Source organism: Cotesia glomerata, linkage group LG7, assembly GCF_020080835.1.
Source record: "Cotesia glomerata isolate CgM1 linkage group LG7, MPM_Cglom_v2.3, whole genome shotgun sequence".
In the NCBI taxonomy this organism is placed as follows: Eukaryota; Metazoa; Arthropoda; class Insecta; order Hymenoptera; family Braconidae; genus Cotesia; species Cotesia glomerata.
Genome location: NC_058164.1, coordinates 3618963 through 3634138, shown reverse-complemented (window position 1 = coordinate 3634138; position 15176 = coordinate 3618963). Strand labels below are relative to the sequence as shown.

General features: G+C 28.5%; 2 protein-coding genes across 2 annotated transcripts in view; one reads left to right on the top strand and one right to left on the bottom strand.

The window, feature by feature from the left end:
* Nucleotides 1-15176, top strand: part of LOC123269382 — a 67174-nt gene that overhangs the window by 17375 nt on the left and 34623 nt on the right. The window lies entirely within an intron of this gene.
* Nucleotides 9401-10741, bottom strand: LOC123268984 (ankyrin repeat and protein kinase domain-containing protein 1-like). The gene has a single exon (XM_044734457.1). The coding sequence runs from the start codon at nt 10739-10741 to the stop codon at nt 9401-9403; it is 1341 nt and encodes a 446-aa protein (XP_044590392.1).

Genomic DNA, 15176 nt, shown 5'->3' with positions numbered 1-15176 from the left:
TGTTCTTTATTTTTAATAATTATTTACACAGACCGTTTTCATCCGAATTTTAATTCAATGAACCGTTATCCATGCGAGCATTTGATAATTTAATGTAACACTATTTTGATAGACTCAATTTCCTAATACGTAAAATATTCTGGGTAAATCTTACCTGAAAATTTGTAATTTTAAATTTTAATATAAAAATTTCTTTAAGAATCTATACTAATAAAATGGAGAGCCGATTTTTTTGTCCGGCTATACTGCGAAAACTACTAAACCGATCGGAATAATACTTACACCATAAGATGCAGCATGTTTTGGAGAAGGTTTTAGTAGGTATATGACATGGTGGTGATTACTTATCCGGAAGCTCTATTTTTTTGACTTAGAAATAATGAATTTTTATTGATTAAATTTATTCTATTCGATTGTCATTTGTTTAAAATAAATTTTTTAATTCTATCCGTTATGTTTATACACTAAGCAGATTTCTTCACTTATGAGACCTGCAATTTCTTTAACTGAAACTTTCAATGCTCATAACAATAATTTTTTTTTCATATCAATTATTATTCATTTTTGTAAGAAAGACACGGGAATGTTATAATGATTGCACATTGAAAATTACAATGAATATTAGCTAAAATAATTACATGGATAAAAGGTGCATGCCAATTCGATAGAATTGGGAATCTGTACAAGTCAAAACAATACTCTAATTAAATTTCAAGTCTAGATCTAAAAATGCAATTCTATAAAGCGTCCAGCGGAGCGGGCGAGTAACAGCTAGTTAATAAATATAACATTGATTCAAAAGAAAAAATTGTCAATCACAGAAAACATTTTTAAGAATTTTATTATGTAAGCAACGCTATTCTTATTGCCGAGGCTGAAGGCTGTCGAGTATCGTGAGGCCCGAGATCTGTGACGTAAGGTCTTATCCCCAGCCCGTGACAAGACTCGCCTCCACTCAACGAGGGTTGAGAGGACTACGAGAGAGATTGTTAGGGGCATTCCGACGCCACCCTTCATGAGGATCTCACGCGATGGGTCCTAGTACAACGCCACCCAGTCATTGTTATCCCTTAATTATATTGGCTTTCATTAGCTGTCTCATTCCGTAGTTATTGTCGGGTTATTACTTGTAGATGTATAAATAAATATGAGTGGTATATAAAATATAAACCTCGAGTCTTACAATTATCTTAAATCAATTAAGAAAGATTTTGAACTATGAAATTTTTCAAAGTAATTTTCTTGGCTCAAAATTTTTTGTTTGAATCAAAATAATTTTTTTTTTAAATTAATTCCAAGGATAAAAATATAAGTTGTAACCATAAATGAGTCATTAATAATCATTACAAATTATTATCGCCCTCAATCTCTTGAGACTTATTCGTGCGTATAGAATATCTAGTGACTTTCGAGTCTGACAATAAATATGAGGGGTGTACTTGATCGATTGTGCCCACGAGTGACACCAAAATAGAATAATTTATTCTTTTTAGCCACTAAAACAACAAACATTATACACAGCACTTTTAAACTTTATATAATAAACAAAAATTTGTAAATATTTGTTTTCATATCAATACTCGGCTTGAAATAACTCGATATATTTTTCCGTGATTAATTTGATCATGAAAATGATAACGGGTTTGCTTTTAGAGACATTAAAAAGTTATCTCCGGTTGAAAGTTTGTTGATAGCTCGCTTGCATAGACATTTTATTTTTAAAGGTTTTTAATTTCGTAACCAATCATTCAATTTGTTACCAAGTTTGTTACTCGTGTACTCAAATCATAAATAAAATTGAGTATCAGTAGAGTCATCCCATCACTCTCTTTGATTATTATACTTTACTACTCAGAACTATCGACAAAATTCAATATTTTCGACTGTTCTAAGCTTTTGCTGAAAGAAAGCTACTTCAGAGATAAAAGTAATTTTATACCGAAAGACTATACTTTTGAAGAGTATACTTTTGAAGGATGAAAGCCAAAGTTCAGTGAAAGAAAGTTAAATTGTGAGTTGTAGAAAAATTCCAAGGAAATAAATGCGTGTTTGGTCGTACAATCAATAAAAATAATTTCCTTTTTATTATTTCGAGATTTTTTTCCAAAAATATTTTATTATAATCAACTTTCGTTTCATGCATGCGCTTAATTACATTTTCGTGTTATTTACTCTAATCTAGAGATTAATCGTGTGATTAAAATGATAAATTACAGGATAAAAATAATTTATGTTTTTCATTCTAATATTCTGATTAAATATTTTATTTCCGCGAACTTCTTTGAATATCTTTCCCTATTACGGAAGTGCGTAAAATCGATTGCAATATAAATGCTAATAAGGATTAAACGAAAATCAGTTCATATATTTCGGATAATTGGATCCTTAAATCCAGATTATTTTTCACATTCAATAGCTGACATTTATACTTTTCTGAAATCTGCAATTTATTAATTAATTTAAGCTCATTTTTTAAAATTAGCTGCTGATGTAAATGAGTAATGATAATGATTCAAGTTGTAAGCTGCAACTCGTTACAGTGTTTGGGTCAAGAGGACAAGGCTGAAATAAAGTTTCAAGAGTAACTAAGATACTGAAGTTGGTAAAAAGTTTTAACGTCATACGAAGTTTCCGTTATTATATTAGTTGCTTCATTACTGTTTTTATGATTAACTTTTACTTTTAGTTAAATAGGTACAATAACTTTTTTTTGCTCGAGCAACCTCTTTTGCATACTAATTGCTTCAGGTACCGCCAATTGAAATTCATTAGAAATTTGTAATAAATTAAGAGTTTTGACATTTTTAACACATAAAATTTTATGATAATAATAAAATGGATCAGAACTTTAAAGAAAAAAAATGTGTGTGTATCAGAGTACACAGGTAAGAAGTGAAACTTCTTTATGATATATCATTTTTCTACTATTTACAACTTCACAGAAATTGGGTAGATAAGGCTTCAGAAAAAAAATTTTTTCCGTATTAAATTAAAGCTATTTTAGTATTACAGCCATGCATACAAATAATATGAGTAATTCATTTTATCATTGCTCTTATTATAATTATTGTATTTAATCAATTATGATCGCATCGTAATTACCATTGTTGTCATTATCTAGACTATGCCATTATTTATTCTAAAAATTAGTTAATCAGTTTACAAAAATTACATAACGAACTTTAATATTCATATTTCATGTCATAACTTAGTAAAAATAATTCAAAGCAGATATTTAATAACTTACTCAATTACACAAGTTATGAGTAAATAATTGGAATTATCTATTTAAAGTAATACAATTATATGATGACAGTGAATCTTATAGACATGCGATGATTTTATAGAATTTAAAATGAATAAATAAATCATTAGAAACGAATAATTAAAAAAGATGTACGTATGTATATATTTTTATTTTCTGTGTTTAGTTTTATTTTTAAATTATTATTTAATTTTTTTTTTAAATTGTTTTTAGAATTAATAATGCTTACTAGATTTATTCTTTACGTGATGATTTTTTTTTACATTGCTATAAAATTTCTCTCATACGTCGATAAAAAAGTTTCACTTCAAAAAAGTAATTAAAGTTTTGAATTTAAAAAAAACTCAAAAATTTAAAATGTCAAATATTGACGTTTAAAAATTTAAATTACAATTTTTCACGCAAATTTTATAGAATTTTAGACACATTTGAGTGCTTTATGAGTTAAGGCGTTTACAGAACCAAAAGAAGATTTAAAAGAGAGATAAATAAGATCATTAGCTCGTAAAGACTAAGAGGAGATTAAAAGAGAACTAAAACAAAAATAAATAAATAGGATTTCGGTAATGAAATATACACAATAAGCTTCTTTACAACGCTGTGTATCTGTTAGTTCAAATCCTGTATAAAAAATACTCCAATGCCAAAAAATCATCAACAATGTGATATATTTATCCATCATTTATTTACTTGACTAAATCCAACCACCAGAAAGTCCGGAAAAATTTTAACAGCTAGTTATAAAAATAAATATAAGCTGAAAAATGGCTTAGAAAAAAAGGAGATGAAATAATAATATTCTATCTTGTATTTTCTTGAGAGTAGGCCAACTCTCTGGAGTCCTAGCATCTATTACACCCTCACAAACACCTTCTTCCATACGTTTTCTTTCTATTTCACCCTGATCTCCCATCCGTTCTTTTTATTTTATATATCTTCTGTTCTGTTCTATTCCTGCGGCATATAACAGCACTGTCAGTCTACAGCACACTTATACTGTCTACAACATCCCTCGACCCATGACAAAAAAATAGCTTTGGCCTGAACTCCTCAGAACTCACTCATTTCACGCTACGGAATACGGGAACTACGGCTTTTACCCTACCGTACAAAATCCCTCTTCTCTCTTTACTTCTGCTTTTCTTTCTTGCTGTATTTTATACTCTTCTCTTTACTTTTTTCACAGTAAAGGCAAAACTCCGTTTTACTTTTCTCTCCTTAGATAAAATATATAATATTCAAACTAATTTAATAAAATATAATATAATAAAATATACATTTTAGTCTTTTGGTCGCAATGTTACTTTTTACTTCAAAGTAAAATTAATCTACTTTCAAACTTAAAGAATTTGTTTTTTGTTTCACCAAAGAGATAATAATGAGATGATACTTTTATTGAATTATATATATATATATATATATATATATATATATATATATTACTCGGCTTGGAAATATATATTTCTTATTTTGTGTGAAAGGAGTATAATTTAGTAAGAGCAGCTAAATCCTGAAAAGAGAAGCGAAAAAAAATTTCTAAGGATACCGTTGTGTCATGGGTGATACCTAGTGATCAGAGTAAATCCCAAAGAAAGTAGATAGAAAGATGTTAGTAGTATAAGATCCTTTTTATCTTATATATTTTTCTTTTCAAGGTTAAATTCCACTTTAACCTTTTTTTATCAATGCTTTAAATAATAAAAGACTGAGATTTATAGTTTAGATTTCTGAAGATTTATTCTCGGGCGTTATAGTCAAATTTCATTTATCTTAAGCGATTTTTTTCCTTGTTAAATACGTAAGCGATGATGATTTGATCTGTCAACGAAAAAATTTAAAAAAAGTGATGAGTAAATTTATTCGGAAGAAATTAAAATAAAATTAATGACACAAATAATCGGACAAATTCGCTCTTTTTGCGATAAAAGTAATCGTTTTACTGCGGGAAACTTTAACTCGCGTTCTGTCTCATTTTACCCTGGGGACCGCTAGTATATATTACACGATTGTTTTATATTGCGACGGAGGAAATATGGAGAATTCCCTCGACTTGATGGATGAGTTAGAAGAGTGTGTTTCTTTTGTCCACGATGTAGGATCGATATTTTGTTTATTCTTGTGGTGTTTTCCGAGTCTCTAGTCCTCGGGCTAGAAGATCTAGGATTACGTTATCATCAATCACTTCAACGTGTCACTGAGTCGTTTAATGCACTCTAATTTACAACTGGACGTGTTGAGTGGTAGTCGAGTCACTAGTTATATTTTTTAATTCATTTCTACGGGTTAATTATGCTTGTTAATACAACGAGTGTATTTCTAATTACTCTTCAACCGATAATTACCTCAACTTTTTGACAAACAAACTTAAAAAAATTTGTTTATTTTTTTACATTGAGTAAAATTACTAAAACAATTTTTAATTTAATTTTGAAAAAAATTCATGGCCATTAAAGGAAATTTTAAAAAATTTTAAACAATTGAATTTTTCTAATTTTAAAGTATTTAATATTGTCATAAGTGCTTTACTTTGTGCTCAAATCGAACATAGCTTCGTTAGTTTTCAAATTATACGCTCAACTTGAAACCATTTATTACATTATCAATCATATACAATTAATAAATGCCTAATAATTGCTGCGCAATTTATAATAAATCAAAGCATTATATGAAATTATTATGTCTAGTTGAACCTAATTTTGAGAGTAACAATAAGTTAAATGACCCGTAACAAATTAATCCATAACCTCTTTTAACCTTGACCATATAATGGTTTGTGTCTTTAGGATTGTTGGGGTGGGAGTCTGGGTCTAAGTACTATTTATTACACTGACTGTTTTGTTTTATTTATCGAAATAATCCTGAGTTTGTGTTAAGGAAAAACTTATACAGGTATGTGAGTAATTAGTCATAAGTCGTTACATTAGTATTGAAGTTTTTTTTTTAACTTCCCGCCAAGAAAATTGAAAATTTTAAAAAGTTGGGAAGTTATTTTGGTTCTACCCCATTTTTCCAAAATTGAGTTTTCAACGGATGTTGACGTTTTGAGGTCCTAGGAAGCTTCCTCAAATATTTCTGCGATGATATACGAATGTCTGTATGGATGTATGTATGTATGTATGTCTGTATGGATGTATGTATGTATGTGTGTGTGTGTGAGTACGGCCGTATGTAAACCTCTCATAACTTTTAAACGGCTTGACCGATTTCATCGCGATTGACGTCATTCGAAGGGGCTTAACCAAACAGATTTTGAATTTAATTTGGACCGATTCGAACCGGTACATTTTGAGAAATATCAGAAAAACTACAAAAAAAAATTTTTTTAAATGTGGTTTTTTTGGAATTACTTTCAAACAACTTTACCGATCAATTTTAAAAACTATTCAGATCTTAACATCTAAAAACCACATCGATTGTCACCAAGCCGATCAAAATCGGTTTATTCGTTCGTGAGTTAACGAACGAAAAGTTATCGTTAACGAAAAAAAAGTTTTTTCAGAATTACTCCGAAATTATTATTTCGATCAATTTAAACTTAAAAATTCTTCAAGAGGTTTAGGAAACTGCGTCGAATGCCACTACACGGAAAAAAGAAAACTCGAAAAATTACAGAATATAATGCAACGTGGCGCTTCGTGATGAAAACTGGAAAAATTACAGTTTCAGATTGTAATTATTACAGATTTTATAAGAATTACATTGTAGAATGTAATATTTACATTGAAAGCTCTGAATATTAAATTAAAAAATTGAATTTAAAAAAATGTTATTTCAAACTGTAATTTTTCTAGTTTTGATTACGACGGGACCGATTTTACATTTTATACTGTAATTTTTCAAGTTTTCTTTTTTCCGTGTACTGCGTGAAAATCGGTTCATTCATTCAAAAGTTATTGAAAATTAAAAAAATAGTATTTTAATAAATTTCTACCAGACTTTTGAGCTCGGAGAGCTCAAAATGATACGAAAATTATATTTTTGAGCTCGAAGAGCTCAAAAACGTAATAAGTACAATTTTGAGCAATTTTGTAGGAATGGCCTTCAGGGTCAACCGTCTTCCTAATTTTTTTTTTTTTAATAAACAGACTAGGCATTCTAAAAAAAATGAGTGCAAAAGTTAAAGAGGAATATTTTATCAAAAGAAACATGAGTCATAATCACATAAAAGATATAATGAAAATAGGTTGCATTTATAATGAAATTAACGTCACTCTGCTTTTGGACAATATAACCTACGCATGTCAATCTGTTAATTTACAGTTTCGACAGTGAAGCTCGTTTAAAGCTCATGATATTACGCATGAAAAAGTTGTAAAATGAGATTTGCAGGGAACTGGTAGAAAGCTGTGTTAGTACCACAAGTAACTCTATTTCCGAAAATATGAGTCTGTCAAAGTATAGTAGTAAGGTAAAAGCCCCAATAGATGATCACGTACCAGTATATGATCACTCCATGTATTTGTATATCTATATTCACAAATATAGGTATACAAATACATGGAGTGATCATATACTGGTACATGATCATCTATTGGGGCTTTTACCTTATAGAGAGGAGAGTAAAATGTAATGGTAATAGTAAACTGATGTGTCGGTGAGTGGGAAATATAATGGGTTTGCTTTTATACAACCAATGCACGAGACATGTTCGTAACACCGACGTAAATTAAATCACGTAATTAACACCTGCATGAATGAAGTTTGAGAAAATTTAACGCTATTATAGACTTACTCAAATATACTTATACTGGTATCAGACTTTACTTTTATCATAATACATAACTAGTGATCATTATATGAATAATCATTTGATAGAATTATTAGAAATTTAGTACTTGATAATTTTTACTAAATTATCGGAAATAATTTTTTTTTTTTTTTTTTTTTTTTTATTAAAAATTTATGATTTATTACTTTTGATATTAGCAAAAACATCTTTTAATATAAATCTAAATCACGTACTTCTACCGTACTTCAGGCAATTCATTTACTTCCAACCCACGTGCAAGATACTGGAACGGTCGTTCAAAATTATCTAAGCATAAAGAAAATTTTTGAAAAATAAAATAAAATATTTAAAAGATTTTTAGAAAAAGTGTTAGTTAAAAAGAAAAAGTTGTTTTTATTAGCTTGTTAAACATTAATGAAAAATTATCTTTATTTAAGAACTTAAATTTTGAATCAAAAAATTTTAAATCTATCGAAAAAAATATTTTTTTTTTTTTTTTTGAGTAAATTACTTCATTCAAGAATTTTCTTTTTGATTCAAAGTCATATTCTGAATTAAAATTTTTTTTTTGTTAAATTTTTAGTCAAATTTAACAAAATAAATTAAAATTGAATAATTAAATAAATTTTTGTTAAATTTTTATCAATGTATAGCTGAAAATAAATCAATATAATTCCAAATATTCAAGGCATTTATAACTTTCTCAAGTGGTGATAAAATTAAGTTAGATAACTTGTATTTGGATATCTTGAATTCCCTTTATAAACTTAAAGGAATATGATCTGAGAGTTGTTAGTTGGTTTAGTTGAGCTCATCTCTATCCGTAAACGAACATTATATTAGTTTGAATATGGAAATTCGCGGAACCTCTGTCAGAGATCAACTTAGTTACAAACCTTGAGAATCTGGTGATTATAAAAAAGATTATCCACGTGCTTAGTTTTATCCATATTTATGTAGATACTTGGCTTTTATACAACCTGAGAATATGCAATAAAATATTTAATAAAAAAAGAAACAATCAAATTTACTTTAAAATTTTTACTATATATGATAAAATATTAAAAAAATAAATAAATAAACGAAAGTTAAAGTTATAAGATTTTTTATTAAAGTGAACTACTTGATACAATTTTTTGAAAGAAAGTTTATTTTTAATAATAAAATAAGTTCACAGATACAACATTGTATTTTGAAAATTTTTAAACATTATTTTACAATTTGTCTTTCAATTTAAATTTAATTTAATAATACTAAACATTTATTAAAAATCAATAAGTACAATATGAGAAAAAAAATCATCACATAATTTAAAAATTAATTACAGCTACATTTTTAATAACAATTAAAAAAAAATAAACAATAAAAAAATTTACATTTTCTCTCAAAGAGTTAAAATCGAATAATTACACCCAAAGACTGTAGCTTGATTTATCTTCGTTGATTACCTCCAAATCCTCATTGGTTAAATAGCTACTTATATTTCTCACAAACGTAACTGGGAGTTCATGTAGAAAAATATCGTTGACCAACTCTTCAACATTGATCAACAATTGCTTCCTATTAGCTCCCATCTTTAACTTATAATGTAGCATATTTCCATACAGCGGAAAGCACTCACGAATGTTTGAATTTAAAACATCTCCTTCTTCGATCCGCTTCAGTTTTCTTGCTAACCAATGCACGTTCCTATGAAGAACCGAGAACAAACTGAAATTTCTCAATCCAACGAATGTCTGTTTCAGTTCCTCCACTTCTTTGGCGCACTTTAACCTCAAATCTTCGAACTCCTTCTCTTGGATGGCCTTCAAGTTTCCTTCCGCAAGCCGACATCCAGCTGTGTCCAATTTCACCAGATGATGTTTGAGTAACAGCCTTTTGCTCGCTGCACTTTCCCGATCATTTGACTCAAGAGGCAACTGACCGCGATTGTTTAACAAGTTGACATCAGCTCCAACGTCCAGGAGATATTGAAGACAACTGTCCTTCGGAGAGCTCATGGCATAATAGAGAGAAGTCTCTCCACCCAGGTTCTTTTTGTCAACCTGGACATTGATACTCCTCAGTAGAATCTTGATCTTGCTTAGGTCCCCAGAAATGACAGCAGCCTGCAGTGGAAACTCTGTTATCAGACCTTCTTCCTTGCAGTAGTTGACGTCTGCTCCTCTTCGTAGAATCATCTCCATGGCTGTGTCAGACCCATAGAGACTCGCTATCACCAAAGGAGGGTATCTTACTTTCGACCTGCAGTCGATATCTAACTCGTAAGTCAAAAGTAATTCTATGAGCTCCAACTTGTTCTCGATGATAGCAAGGTCCAGAGGAGCCCAACAATCAATCTTCCTGGTTGGAAAACAAGTCACGTCGACGTTGGCTCCATGTTCTAGTAGCATCATGGCGATTTTGACTTGGTTTCCTTTGACTGCGAGATGGAGTGCAGTGTTCCCGGCAGAATCCTGGGCGTTGACATCAGCGCCTGCATTGAGAATCCTGAATATGGCCAAGTTCTTCAGTTTCTCGGAAACTGCGAGATGTAAAACTGTACCGCAGCTGGCCTCGTTGATGGTCACGTCCACGTGTTTATTTAGAAGATAGCTAATAAATTTATAATCCTTCATATATACAGCAATATGAAGGATCGAGACTTCTCCGAATTTTCTCAACACATACCTAGAATTCACATCAACGTGACCTTCTTCAATTTGTTTTGTTACTTTATTATATTCTTCCATAGTAATGAGCTCCATTTTTAATAAGATTTTTAAATGTCACTGGTAACTTTTAAAAAACTCACTCTAAGTTCTTGTACGCTTAAGTAAATATGTTCACTTTAAGGTTAACACACAACCGTTCGAAGCAAGTTATTACTTGATAAGTAGACCTGCAGGTTTGTCAAGTGACTATTGGCTTAATCTTTAAAATTGTCTTTTACCCTCTCCCTTACTGAGGAGACGTGGCGCCTGGACTAAGGTTTCAGCCTATTCGTTGATTCGTCCGCAAATATACTTACTATAGTCTCAATGTACAGTTTACTTAATTTGTTAATTTGATTTTATAAAAATAATAATTTTGACGCTTCTATTGTAGAGAATTAAAAATTTTCAACTATATATAGAAAATCAAAAAAATTATTCAAATAATTTATAGCGTATAGCTATATAAATAAAGTTACTATGACAATACATTTCAAGCTCTCTACGAACGTTTTTTTAAACAAGTAAGAGAATAAAAACTAAAATAAAGTAAATATTTTTATAAAAAGATTTAATTAATTATTTTTTTTAATATAAAAAAAAAATTTATTTCAACTACTAGATGGCATCCTGTAGTTTTTCTGAAATTTATACCGACTATACACAAATTTTCTGTATTGACATATGTTGAGGTAAATATCATCAATACATATACTTATAAATTTTTTTCTATAAAAAAAATTTTTACTTATATTTCTCTATATGCTTCGACGGTTTTACCTTTTCAAACACATTGAGAAGATAGCGCAGCATTAAAATAAGAAAAATTTGTCAGAGATATGAAAGCTTTCCGTTTTTCTTAGACGAAACCGTCGTAGACGATTGACGTCTCTCCTCTTTCTTGCATTGCTCTCTATAATCCACCGTCTTGCTGTCTTCAATGCCTCATACATCATTTACTAAGTAAATTTATCTTATTCCATCTTTCTAACCTCCGCAAGTTTATACCAAACTTTTTTTTTCAAATTTAATCCCAAACCTCTCAACTATTTTTTTTTTCTTTATACTTCAACCAAAATAAACTTTCAATTCATAAATAAAATCACATACATTAAAAAATTTTATATTTTAAAATTATAATCTTTATTTATAAAAAAAATAACTTCCCAATTTCTTGAAAATCATTGACTTTCTTAGCGGGAAGTTAAAAAATCTGATGAATATTTTCCTACATATTTATAATAAGAAGAAAATTAAATAAAAAAACAGTATTATTAATAAAGGAAGTAATTTTATTTCCAATCGAATTGGACGAAGTTTCTCAAAGTTATTTCCGCTTGTGACTTTTCCATATTTCCACTTTAATCTTTGTCGTTTCCTACGTGCTTACATTCCGATCAATTTATCATAAGTAAGCCGTATTCAGTGCCTTTAATATCAAGTTATTTCTATGAGAATCCATTAAAAAAATTTATTCATCTTGCATTTTTATTTTTCTTTTTTATCATATTTTGATATTAACCTTGATATAGCCTAGTTTCGATCTTCAATCCTTCAATTGCTAAGAACTAATCACAGAAATTCACAAAATAAATCTCTGCGAATTCATATCTCAAAGCTTTTTATTAAATGTATATGGAATATCATATTTTTCCTTATATACTGAAATTATTTTTACATTCAAATAAAATCCAAACATTTTCTATCATTAAGACTCGATCTTCTACCGCAGAGCTCAGATTATCTCTCGGATTATATTTACTGATTGTGAGAGTGCTTTTATAAAGAAAAAAATTTCTGCTTTGCATTTTATATAAATATTATTTTATTGTTGCATACGCAAGTATAACCTGTATGAGAACTGAAAACCCATCACTTTATTTTATGTTATGTAATATAAATTTCATAGCATAAAAAGCGATTTGAGATGATATTTATATCTTTACCTCAAATTGGATACACAAGTACTCAACTTAATGCTACATGTTTTTTGTGGTTCATGAAAACTTTGAAGGCATATTGTATATAAACTTGTGTAGCGAATGTAAGCGATAAATTCAGAATAAGCATGTCAATTATTTTTTAAATGGAGCTGTAAAAATGTCACGAGTAATACTTGTGATAAATCATCCTGACATTTATTATTTATCAAATTTTTATGAGATTAGGTATTCATATTGATAATTGATTTTCATGGTCAATTATTCTGCTGTCCATTTGAATATCATATCGTTAAATTACTTACGGAATTTTTTTAATGTAGTAGTATGTTAATTTAAACAGATTAATTTATAATAAAATTTTTTTATTATATTTTAATAGAAAAGACAATAATAATTCTTTTATTAAAAAGTTGATGTAACGATTTCATTAATGTCAATAATTAAGAAATAACATTGTATTTTGTCCACTGTTAATATTTTTAACAATATAAGCTCATCCAGGAGTTACACTTATCGAGACCTTTCATTTGAATATCCACACGAATTTTTCCATATATTTTATATATTTCACAAATATGAGAAATATCATATAGATAAAATATATGAAAAAATTCATGTGGGTACTCAAATGAAAGGTCTCAATGAGCGTAACATCAGGATGAGCTTATATCTTAAAAAATATCAATAATTAAGAAATGACATTGTATTTTGTTCACTGATGATATTTTTAACGATATAAGCTCATCCTGGAGTTACACTTATCGAGACCTTTCATTTGAATATCCACACGAATTTTTCCATATATTTTATATATTTCACAAATGTGAGAAATATCATATATATATAAAATATATGAAAAAATTGATGTGGGTACTCAAATGAAAGGTCTCAATGAGCGTAACATCAGGATGAGTTTATATCTTAAAAAATATCAATAATGAAGAAATGACTTTGCATTTTGTCCACTGATGTTATTTTTAACTATTTAAACTCATATTGTTGTTACACTCATAGAGACCCATCATTTGAATACCCACACGAATCTTTCATATATATATATATATATATTTCACAAATATGAGAAATACCATATGTATATAAAATCTTTTATTCTTTTATTAATAAGCTTATGCGACGTTTGCATTGTTGTCGCTTTTTAATGCTATGATAACCATTTTAGCAACGGTTACTATGGCAACGGTTTAATATTAATGAATACAACTTGTAAAAATATTGATAAATTATCGATAGTTAACATGTTGGTAAAAGCGCGCTCGATTTTCTAGTTTAATAAAAAATTTTAAAATTATTTTAATGTAAGAACAGGATGATTAGTAAACTGAATCGGTTAGTAAGAATGATTATCCAATTAGCAGGTGCTTATTTTTATTGAGCACTGAACACTTTAATTTTTGCATCGCGAGAAGTTGTTAATACTGCGACAATTTTCGCAACACGGACAACTTGAGCAAACGACACGCTAAACTCCTCTTAAACTTGCATTAACGCAGCAAATGGGCAACCTAGCGCTATAATTATTTCTGACTCCTCAAATTAGTGAAAAATAAATACAGTACATTTTCTATGAAATCAGTTGATTCTATTTCGCTCATTATTCCCCGAGCTGAAATTATAAATGTTTAATTAACGTGAAAGTATTAAGTTAAAAAAAACTTTCCTTGCTTTTATGAGTGCGATTATTGACACTTTGTTTTAAATTCATTTCAAAATATTTTCCGAGAAATCACTTGCCTTTCCCAGGTACAGAATTCCCGACCTTTGTTCAGTGCTCCAGGCAACAAGCTGATAAAGGATTCTTAGGATGACAAGCGCTGTTTAGAAATGAAAATACGACTCGACAAAATGAGATATTAATTATTATTATTATTAATTTATAAACAATAATATAAAGTCAATATCATAAGTCTCAAAATAAATTCTGAAACTTTCAAACTTATTTTGTAAATTTTTTACTTAATAATTGATACTTAAAATTAAGAAAATTTTAATTTTAATTACGCACTCGGAAAAAAACAATTTAAAAATATAATTTTTAAAAATTTTGTAAAAAATAAATTTTAAAACTAAAAACCAATATTTAAAATTTTTGCATTATAAAAATCTTACTTAAAATTATAATTTACAATTTTAAAATGTCTTTTTTATAAAATTTTATTTTGTAATTATAATTTTATTTGAGTATTAGATAAAAATTTATTTTTTTATGAGCCAGTATTTAATAGACAATAATTTTCCCATTAAACTCAACTAAATGCAATGAAATAATTGCTTACAAGCAAAAAACAATGATTTATGTGACAAGCACTTAATAATTTTTGACAAGCTGTAAAAAAGAGAATAAATGAAACGAGGTTGACCGTTAAAAATAATGAAAGTATAAAACTCAAGTCATAGACTATACAATGCCCAGTGGTGCATTTATCTATGTAAATAAACGTAGAAAAATAGAAGTACTTTAAAAAAGCATTTAAAAATTAAACTTGATTTAATTAATAAAAGTTTTTCTGGGTAAACAGAGAGACCTT